This window comes from Protobothrops mucrosquamatus, unplaced genomic scaffold (assembly GCF_001527695.2).
Source record: "Protobothrops mucrosquamatus isolate PMUCROS unplaced genomic scaffold, P.Mucros_1.0 scaffold5053, whole genome shotgun sequence".
Lineage (NCBI taxonomy): Eukaryota > Metazoa > Chordata > Lepidosauria > Squamata > Viperidae > Protobothrops > Protobothrops mucrosquamatus.
The window spans coordinates 9,784-20,661 of NW_015390930.1; the positions used below are offsets into that span (position 1 = coordinate 9,784).

The window sequence follows — 10,878 nt, forward strand, 5'->3', positions numbered from 1 at the left end:
CTCCTTCCTTTCCCCCTCTCCTTCCCCCTCCCTCCCTGTGCACCTTCTCCTTTCCTCCCTCCATCCTCCCTTTTCCCTCTCTCCCTCTCTCCCTCCCTCTACCCTTTTTCCTCCCTCCCTCTCCTTCCTCCCTCCCTCCCTCGCCTGCCCCCCAAACCGACTTACTCGTTGTGGGTCTCTTCGGGCGACGTCTCCCTCTTGCCCTCTCCGGGAGTCCAGTCTTCCCCTTGGCCTTTGTCCTCCGCTTCCCCTTCTTCCTTCTGGGTGGCCGATTCCCCGTTCACGGGCGCTGGGAGATCTGGAAGAGCAACAGGCCTTCTCACACCAGTGGAAAAGGGGAAAGCCGGCAAAGGGCACAAGCAAAGGGCTGGATTTCTCTTCCCCCCTTGGGAATCCTGGGCTGCTTCTCAGGAATGGGGTTCTCTTGGGAAACCCCCCCCCCCACCGAGAGGGGAAACCAACAGTGCAAATCCCGCTAGTCTCACAGCTTTCAGAATCGATAGTGGACCGGGCCGAAATTTCCTGGAATCTTTGGATTTCGACTCCTGCCTCGGAAAGGGCCTTACCAGGATCCTTCTCCTCCTCCTCCTCCTCCTCGCCCCGCTCGTTCTCCGCTTCCCCGGCCGGCAGCTTCTCCTTGTCTTTGCCCCCTTCCTCCTTCTCCACGTCCGCCCTGTGCACCTTCTGGTTGCCCCCAGTTTTGGGGCCCAGGACGCGGGACTTCAGGCAGGTGTAGACTTCGGCCGCCTTTTCCATCACATCCTTGTTGGCTTTGTAACGTCGGATCTGATGATAACCGAAAAGAAGAAGAAGAAGAAGAAGGAGGAGGAGGAGGAGGAGGAGGAGGAGGAGGAGAAGAAAAGTTCAGCCTGGGAGGGTCTGGAAGGGCAGCTCCAAAGGGCTCCCAAGAGGGCAGCTATCTGAACCCTTCAGGCTCCTGGAACTAAGGAGAAAATTTCCTGACAGTGAGAACAATTCACCAGTGGAACAACCTGCCTCCAGAAGCGGTGAATGCTTCAACACTGGAAGTTTTTAAGAAGAGACCGGACAGCCATTTGTCCGAAATGGTATAGGTTTTCCTGCCTGAGCAGGGGGTTGGACTAGATGACCTCCAAGGTCCCTTCCAGCTCCTGTTCTGTTCTGTTCTATTCTAATTTTGGTATTCTATTCTATTCTATTCTATTCTATTCTATTCTTATGTTATTCTATTCTATTCTTATTTTGTTATTCTATTCTATTCTATTATTTTGTTATTCTATTCTATTCTATTCTATTATTATGTTATTCTATTCTATTCTTATTTTGTCATTCTATTCTACTCTTATTTTGTTATTCTATTCTATTTTCTATTCTATTCTATTCTTATTTTGTTGTTCTATTCTATTTTATTATTTTGTTATTCTATTCTATTCTATTTTCTATTCTATTCAATTCTATTCTATTCTATTTCATTTATTCTACTCTATTCTATTATTTTGTTCTATTCTATTCTATTCTATTATTATGTCATTCTATTCTATTCTTATTTTGTTATTCTATTCTATTCTATTATTTTGTTATTCTATTCTATTCTATTCTATTATTATGTTATTCTATTCTATTCTTATTTTGTTATTCTATTCTACTCTTATTTTGTTATTCTATTCTATTTTCTATTCTATTCTATTCTTATTTTGTTGTTCTATTCTATTCTATTCTATTATTTTGTTATTCTATTCTATTCTATTTTCTATTCAATTCTATTCTATTCTATTTCATTTATTCTACTCTATTCTATTATTTTGTTCTATTCTATTCTATTCTATTCTATTCTATTCTATTATTATTCTATTCTATTCTTTTATTATTTTGTTATTCTATTCTATTCTATTCTCTCTTCTCTTTTCTTCTCTTCTATTCTTATTTTTAGTCTAGTCTAGTCTAGTCTAGACCAGTCTATCCTATCCCTATCCCTATTTTATTTTGTAATTATTATGATGGTTTCTTAGTCTTCACACCACGGTCACCTCGATTTTAGCTGATGTGGTTAGCTAAACCCAGCCAGTGTCGCTCAGTCAATAAATATCTATGGAAATTCTCAGCCATCCAGGTCACGGTGGTCCCGTTGTACCATCACGTGATCAGAATTCAAACACTTGGCAACTGACTCCTATTTACGACGGTCGCAGCGTCCCTGGAGGGGGGGTGTCACGCGATCCCCTTTTGCAACCTTCTGACAAGCAAAGTCAATGGAGGGAAGCCGGATTCACTTAACAACCGTGCTCCTAACTGTACAGCTGCAATGATTCACTTAACCACTGTGGCAAGAAAGGGCGTAAAATGAGTCAAAAGAAAAAAAAATGTTTCACTTAGCAAGAGAAATTTTGGGCTCAATTGCGGTCGTTAAGTCGAGGACTACCCGTGCGTAACGACCACAATTTGAGCCCAAAGTTTCCCTCGCTAAGCGAGACGGTTCAGTGAGTTTTGCCCCGTTTGGAACGGCCGCTAAAAGAACTGACGTAAATTGAGGACTAAGTGCCCAAGCTGGGAGGGAGGGAGGAAAACAGCCACTCTCACCCTCCGTGGCCCCCACGTACCTTTTTCAGGGTGGCCACGACGTTAGTGTGCTTCTGGAGGATCTGCGAAGTGACCTGCAAGCTGCCCAGCTCTTCTAACGCGCTCAGACACCTCTTGATGTCCTAAAAAAGGGGGGGAAAAGAGGATCGGGTGAGCTGACGGCCCTCGTGGGTGGACCCAGATGGGCTGACCTGATTTTACAGTCCCGGGAAGAGCGTGCCTGGCAGCGAATCAGATTGCAAGAAGGAAGGGAGGGGCACGGGGAGTCAAGGCAACGGTGCCAGGCTAGCCGTCCTTCAGGCTTGATTGGAGAAACTCCGGCCTTCAATCAAGAGTGGGGGGGAGCAGGAGAAAAATATACCTGGATGTTCAGGTGTCCTTCAACAATGAAGGAGATGCTTCTTGACCTTGCCCGTTTGAAGAAGTATGGACTTCAATTCCGAGAATTCTGGGAGTTGAAGTGCATCCATCTTAAAGCAATCTAGCTGGGGAATTCTGGGAGCGGAAGCCCACCCAACGTAAAGCAGTCTGGCTGGGGAATTCTGGGAGTGGAAGCCCACCCAATGCAAACCACGATGGCTGGGGAATTCTGGGAGTGGAAACCCATCTTAAAGCATGCTGGCTGGGGAATTCTGGGAGTGGAAGCCCACCCATCTTAAAGCATGCTGGCTGGGGAATTCTGGGAGTGGAAGCCCACCCATCTTAAAGCATGCTGGCTGGGGAATTCTGGGAGTGGAAGCCCACCCAACACAAACCATTCTGGCTGGGGAATTCTGGGAGTGGAAGCCCACCCATCTTAAAGCATGCTGGCTGGGGAATTCTGGGAGTGGAAGCCCACCCAACACAAACCATTCTGGCTGGGGAATTCTGGGAGTGGAAGCCCACCCATCTTAAAGCATGCTGGCTGGAGAATTGTGGGAGTGGAAGCCCACCCACCGCAAAGCATTCTGGCTGGGGAATTCTGGGACTGGAAGCCCACCCATCTTAAACAAACCTAACCGGGGAATTCTGGGAGTGGAGGCCCACCCAACATTAAGCATTCTGGTTGGAGAATTCTGGGAGTGGAAGCCCACCCATCTTAATGTCACCATGATCGAAAAACACTGCCTTAAAGGAACAACAGGATCGCCGAATATCCACTGGACAGTACTTAATATTTATTTGCTATGTATATGTAGGCGTGTGGGTCTATTATACACATGTTGTATATAGTATGTTTAGGGGTGTGTGTCATGTATGTGTTTCACTTTTGAGAGCGGGCAACTAAATTTCATTTTTGATGTGTGCCGTTGTGCCCACAGTAAAAAAATGACAATAAAGGTTATCTTATCTTATCTTATCTTATCTTATCTTATCTTATCTTATCTTATCTTATCTTATCTTAGGAAGGGGGATTGAAGCTTATGTGAAGGAGCTGACTGGCTAGCCAACTCAGATGGGGAATATATCTGAAGTCTGACTCAACAAGTCAGATTTTCCTGCCCCTGAAACTGGAAGCAAAGCAAGGTGGAGTGTTTCGTGATTTATTAGAATTTTCTTGACTTTGTAACTCAAGGCAGCAAATATATAATACTCCTTCTTCCTCTTTTCCCCATGACAACAACCTGTGAGGTGGGTTGTGCCGAGACAGATGCCTTGGCCCAAAAGTCACCCAGTTGGCTTTCAAGCCTAAGGTGGGACTAGAACTCCCCTCTCCTGACAATTGGCTCAGAATCACCCAGCTGGCTTGGGTGCCGGAGGCGGGACTAGAACTCACGGTCGCTTGGTAATTGGCCCCAAATCACCCAGCCTAAGGTGAGACTAGAACTCTTAAATCTTCTGGTGACTGGCCCAAATCATCAGCTGGCATTCAGGCCGAAGGTGGGACTAGAATTCTCCATCTCCTGGTGATTGGCCCAACTCAACAGCCGGCATTCAGGCCTAAGGCGGGACTAGAATTCTCCATCTCCTGGTGATTGGCCCAACTCAACAGCCAGCATTCAGGCCTAAGGCGGGACTAGAATTCTCCATCTCCTGGTGATTGGACCAAATCATCAGCTGGCATTCATGCCTAAGGTGGGACTAGAATTCTCCATCTCCTGGTGATTGGCCCAACTCCCCAGCCGGCATTCAGGCCTAAGGTGGGACTAGAATTCTCCATCTCCTGGTGATTGGCCCAACTCACCAGCCAGCATTCACGCCTAAGGCGGGACTAGAACTCACTGACTCCTGGCGATTGGACCAAATCATCAGCTGGCATTCAGGCCGAAGGTGGGACTAGAATTCTCCATCTCCTGGTGATTGGAGCAAATCACCAGCCAGCATTCATGCCTAAAGTGGGACTAGAATTCTCCACCTCCTGGTGATTGGCCCAACTCCCCAGCCAGCATTCAGGCCTAAGGCGGGACTAGAACTCACTGACTACTAGCGATTGGACCAAATCATTAGCTGGCATTCAGGCCTAAGGCGGGACTAGAATTCTCCATCTCCTGGTGGATTGGCCCAACTCACCAGCCGGCATTCAGAGCTAAGGTGGGACTAGAATTCTCCATCTCCTGGTGACTGGACCAAATCACCAGCCGGCATTCACGCCTAAGGCGGGACTAGAACTCCCTGACTCCTGGCGATTGGCTCAAAGTCACCGAGGCAGCTTTCATGCTTAAGGCGAGACTAGAACTCACCGACTTCCTGGTTTCTAGCCTGGAAACTTAACCATTAGACCCAAACCGGCTCCAAATACCTTACCGGATTGTCCACTTTGAGGGCAAACTTGATCTCGCTGTGCAATTTCTGAAGTTTCTCTTCCACGGTTGGTTCTGCAAGGGGAGGAACGGTTTTTTTAAAAGTCTGCCCCATTAGCTTGATGGATTCCCACAGCAGCTCCCTCTACAGGGGCATTGACTGGCTAGCCCAGGGGTCTTCAAACCAGGGCTGTGGAGTCGGAGTCGAGGAGTCGGAGTCAGAGGAAATTTTGAGTACCTGGAGTCGGAGTCGGCAAACAATGCACCGACTCCGACTCCGATTCATATAGATAAGCTTTGTTTTTGTTCCAAAACAACCAAATAATGTGGTTTGTATTTTTGAACTGGTAAAGTTCCTGTTCCTGATGTTTATGCCTGCTGATACTATCCAGCCACTTGATTAATTAAATTAATAAAAAAAATTAATAAAACTTTGTTGTTTTCATTGTGTTTGTCTTTTGCTTAAACTGTTCAATACAGTAGACTGTTGGCTTCCCAGCCAGTAGTCCTGTGGTAATGACATGTATGTTGCCTTTCTTTCTTTCAAAGAATGTATAAAATACATTCGCATATTAATACAGAGGAGTCGGAGTCGGGGAATCGGAGTCGGAGTCGGAAGTACAAAAAACTGAGGAGTCGGAGTCGGAACATTTATCTACCGACTCCACAGCCCTGCTTCAAACTTGGCCCTTTTATGACTGGTGGACTTCAACTCCCAGAATTCCTCAGCCAGGCACACGTGCCTGGCTGAGGAATTCTGGGAGTTGAAGTCCACCAGTCATAAAAGGGCCAAGTTTGAAGACCCCTGAATTAGAGAGTGTTGACTCATGCATGAGGCAATCTACACTCTGATTGGTTGCTGTGGGTATGAAGGGGGCGTTTCCCTTTTTCCCGCCTTTTTTCCTCTGTTTGTCCTGTATACTTCTTTGATTTACCTCAGGGACTCTGGCTGAGGAATTCTAGGAGTTGAAGTCCACCAGTCATAAAATGGCCAAGTTTGAAGACCCCTGGGCTAGGCATATATCTGCTCTAGGTCCAGACAATCAAAGGGGTCCTGGGCTCTTCTGATTTGACTCCTTGAACCAACCACCCCCTTGCAAGGTAGGCCGGCGTTCAGCAAGCAAAGCTCAACAGTGGAAGGAGTCTTACAATGTCCCCTTTGTCAGCGGGGTTCAGTCAGAGGCTGCTTTAAATTGGATTCCTGCACTGAACAAGGGTTAGACTTGATGACCTCAATGGAAAGACCCGGCTGAGAGCAAACGGGGGCCCAAACTGGCTGGGCACTTCTCAAATGTCCCTTTTTCTGGCAACCGAAGCCTCCTGTGCTGTTGACAGCCGACAGTCCACAGCCCAATGTCTTCCCAACGTGAGGAAAGACTGAAAATATTTCAAAAAGGGGAACGAGAGTAATGTTCCAGTATTTGAGGGGCTGCCACAAAGAAGAGGAAGGGGTCAATTTATTCTCCAAAGCGCCTGAAGGCAGGACAAGAAACAACGGATGGAAACTCATCAAGGAGAGAAGCAACCTGGAATTAAGGGGAAACTTCCTGACAGTTAGAAGAATTAGCCAGTGGAACTCCTTGCCTCCAGAAGTTGTGAAGGCTCCAACACTGGGGGTTTTTAAGAAGAGACAGGACGATCATTTATCTGGAATGGGCAGGGCAGTGGTGGCGAACCTATGGCACGTGTGCCAGAGGCGGCACGCGGAACCCTCTCTGTGGGCACACGCCATCGCCCCAGCACACGTGGTCTCTAAAAGTTCGCCATCACTGGCCTAAGGCCAGCCAGCCTGGAGCCACCATTGGGGAGCCCACCATCCCGCCCGCCAGAGACCCCCTGGATCTCCCCCAACCCTGCCCGGCTTCCACAGGTGTCCCTCACCATAAGCAACGTCGAGGTGGCCACGCCCACCCCGGCCACGCCCACCCAATCTGCCATGACTACTGCAGCCACACCCATCCAGCGGCCACGCCCACCCAGTCTGCCAAGCCCACTGTAGATGCGCCCGCCGAGTGGGCCACACCCACCTGGCCCCCGGCGATACATAAATGGGTTTTGGGTTGCAGTTTGGGCACTCGGTCTCTAAAAGGTTTGCCATCACTGGGATAGAGCAGTGATGGCAAACCTTTTAAAGACCGAGTGCCCAAACTGCAACCCAAAACCCACTTAGTATCGCCGGGTGCCGGGTGGGTGTGGCCCACTTGGCGGGTGCAACTACAGTGGGCTTGGCAGACTGGGTGGGCGTGGCCACTGGATGGGTGTGGCTGTAGTGTCATGGCAGATTGGGTGGGCGTGGCCACCTCGACGTTGCTTATGGGGAGGGACACCTGTGAGAGCCGGGCAGGGTTGGGAGAGATCCAGGAGGGTCTCTGGCGGGTGGGATGGTAGGCTCCCCAATGGCGGCTCCAGGCTGGCTGGCCTTAGGTCAGTGATGGAGAACTTTTGAGAGACCACGTGTGCTGAGGCGATGGCGCGTGCCCACAAAGAGGGCTCCGCGTGCCACCTCTGGCACGCGTGCCATAGGTTCGCCACCACTGGGATAGGGTTTCCTGCTTGAGCAGGGGGCTGGACTAGAAGATCTCCAGGGTCCCTTCCCACTCTGTTATTCTGTTCAAGCCCAACCTCTGTCAACATGGATACCTAGAACTAAGGAGAAACTTCCTGACAGTGAGAACAATTAAGCAGTGGAACAACCTGCCTCCAGAAGTTGTGAATGCTCCAACACTGGAAGTTTTTAAGAAGAGACTGGACAGCCATTTGTCTGAAATGGTATAGGGTTTCCTGCCTGAGCAGGGGGTTGGACTAGATGACCTCCAAGGTCCCTTCCAACTTTATTATTATCATTGTTATCATTATCATCATCATCATCATTATTATTATTATTATTGTTATTATTACTAGGCTGCCATCAACTCTATGACCTCTGACGTGCAAGTAAACGATACTCAAGGTCCTTGGTCACCCAAAGATGGCCCCTGCATTTTTATTTATTTTTTTACCTTTTTTCTTCTCCAATTTTCTTTCCGACAGCAGATCCGGCTTCTTCCTGCCTCGTTCGGCTCTCAGAGACCTATGGGGGAGAAAATGGCAGAAGGGAGGCGTCAAAGGAGGGAAGGGGGAACGAACCGGCACCCCAGATCAGACTGAGCCTCCTCTGCAGCTGTAGATGCCTCTCCTCTTTCCACTGGACGGCTACCAAGTTCTCTGGGCAGAACTGTCAATCAGCTGCCTCAAATTACCGGGAGCGTCAAGAGACAGGTGAACAGGGACTGAACTCAGCCTCGAAACCCAAGGATATTTAAATTTAATCAAGAAATAAGATTTATATAAAATGTTTTATCGATGGCACATGACCCCAGTAAGATGAGCGAAAATGTTTTAAAATGTTTCGAATAATTGTTGGAAGCGTAAGCAAAAGCCAGGTACTTATTACCATATCTGGTGGGTATGTCCTAGTGCAAAAAAAAATATCTGGGTTTAAGATTCATATACGGCTGGAAAAAATGACTGAAATACAGATAGAATTTAAGCCAGAACTGTTTTTGTTAGGAATATTAGGATCCAATTATGGGAAAGAGAATGAATATTTTAATAATACATTCTCTAATATTACAGCTGCGAGAATAGCATTTGCTCAATATTGGAAAAATGAAAACACACCATCTGACGAGATCATAATTAGGAAAATCTTAAGAATGTGCAGAAATGGACAGATTAACTTTAGAAATTAAAGAGAAAGAAGACTCAGTCGATTTTAAAACATGGGAAAATTTCTACCAATGGTTTAGCAAAGCGAACGAGCGAGAAATGATGGTGAACTTTAACAAGATGGATTATATTTATTGATTAATTGATATGCTTTATGATCACTGTTATTTTTATTGCTTATAGCCATTTGCTATCATACTAATTATTGTTATTGAATACTTGCATCCGGACAATAGTCTGCTTGCTAAAGCGTGGAAATGTTACTGGGGGGGTAACCCCATTGTTGTACCTACCCTTATCCTAACCCCATCCCTGAACCCTACCCTGAACCCCAATACCCATATTGACCCTATCCCTCCCCTACCTTGATAAAACCTAATAAAGGCCAACACAGTGCTAGGCTGCATTAACAGAGGGATAGAATCAAGATCACGTGAAGTGTTAATACCACTTTACAATGCCTTGGTAAGGCCACACTTGGAATACTGCATCCAGTTTTGGTCACCACGATGTAAAAAAAGATGTTGAGACTCTAGAAAGAGTGCAGAGAAGAGCAACAAAGATGATTGGGGGACTGGAGGCTAAAACATATAAGGAACAGTTGCTGGAATTGGCTAATGTCTAGTTTAATGAAGAGAAGGACGAGGGGGGACATGATAGCAGTGTTCCAATATTTCAGGGGCTGCCATAAAGAAGAGGGAGTCAAGCTATTCTCCAAGGCGCCTGAAGGCAGGACAAGAAGCAATGGGTGGACACTAATCAAGGAGAGAAGCAACCTAGAACTAAGGAGAAATTTCCTGACAGTGAGAACAATTAACCAGTGGAACAACCTGCCTCCAGAAGTGGTGAATGCTCCAACACTGGAAGTTTTTAAGAAGAGACTGGACAGCCATTTGTTCGAAATGGTATAGGGTTTCCTGCCTGAGCAGGAGGTTGGACTTGATGACCTCCAAGATCCCTTCCAACTTTACTACTACTACTACTACTACTACTACTACTACTACTACTACTACTACTATTATTATTATTATTATTAAATATTGTTAAAAAAAGAAATAAACCTTACAAGCTGCAAGCAACATTACACAGGCAGTCCTCAGGTTGCAACCACACAGAAAATCCTCAGGTTGCAACCACTAGTTAACGGAACGTTTAATGTTGCGACGGCCCTGGGAAAAAAGGGACTTAGAAGCAATCCTTGCAGTTGTAACCGATGCTGCCTCTCTGTGGTCACGTAATCAAAATTTGGGTGCTTGGCAACTGGCATGGATTTACGACATTCACACATTCAGGTGATTGCCATTTGCAACCTTCTTAACCTAAAAGTCAATGGGGGAAAGCCAGATTCGCTTAACGACCGCGTGATTCGTCTAACGACCGCAGGGGTTCGCTTAACAACTACGGCAAAAAAAGGTCGTAAAATTGAGCACAACTCACTTAAGAACCCCCTTGCTAAAACACAGAAATACTGGTCCCATTTTAAGTACCTGGGAGTGCAGCCAACTAACCATCTGACGGTCCCTTCATACGTTATCTTTAGTGAAGCGTGCAAACCAGCGTCTGCATTTCTTGTGTCGGATGAGGAGAGCACATCTTTCTCCTTCTGTCCCAGCCACTTCTGACAAAGGCACGATGGAGAGTGTCTTAACAAACTGCATCACTGTCTGGCTTGGTGGTAGCAGAGCCTCAGATAGAAGGTCCATACAGAGAGTGGTGAGGACAGCTGAGAAGATTATAGGAAGCTCGCTTCCCGTGATTCAGGATGGAAGGTCCATACAGAGAGTGGTAAGAACAGCTGAGAAGGTTATAGGAAGCTCGCTTCCCGTGATTCAGGATGGAAGGTCCATACAGAGAGTGGTAAGGACAGCTGAGAAAGTTATAGGAAGCTCGTTTC

The 10,878-nt window shown here is 47.0% G+C and overlaps 1 protein-coding gene across 1 annotated transcript in view; it reads right to left on the reverse strand.

The window, feature by feature from the left end:
- Nucleotides 1-165: 165 nt before the first annotated feature.
- The window catches only part of LOC107299517 (hepatoma-derived growth factor-related protein 2-like), a gene marked incomplete at both ends in the record, with an annotated part of 21,374 nt that continues 10,661 nt past the window's right edge, over nt 166-10,878 (reverse strand). The window contains 5 exons of the mRNA XM_015828877.1: nt 166-298; nt 567-786; nt 2,577-2,678; nt 5,281-5,351; nt 8,276-8,346. Coding sequence (XP_015684363.1) covers nt 166-298; nt 567-786; nt 2,577-2,678; nt 5,281-5,351; nt 8,276-8,346 — 597 coding nt within the window. The remainder of the gene's footprint in view (nt 299-566; nt 787-2,576; nt 2,679-5,280; nt 5,352-8,275; nt 8,347-10,878) is intronic.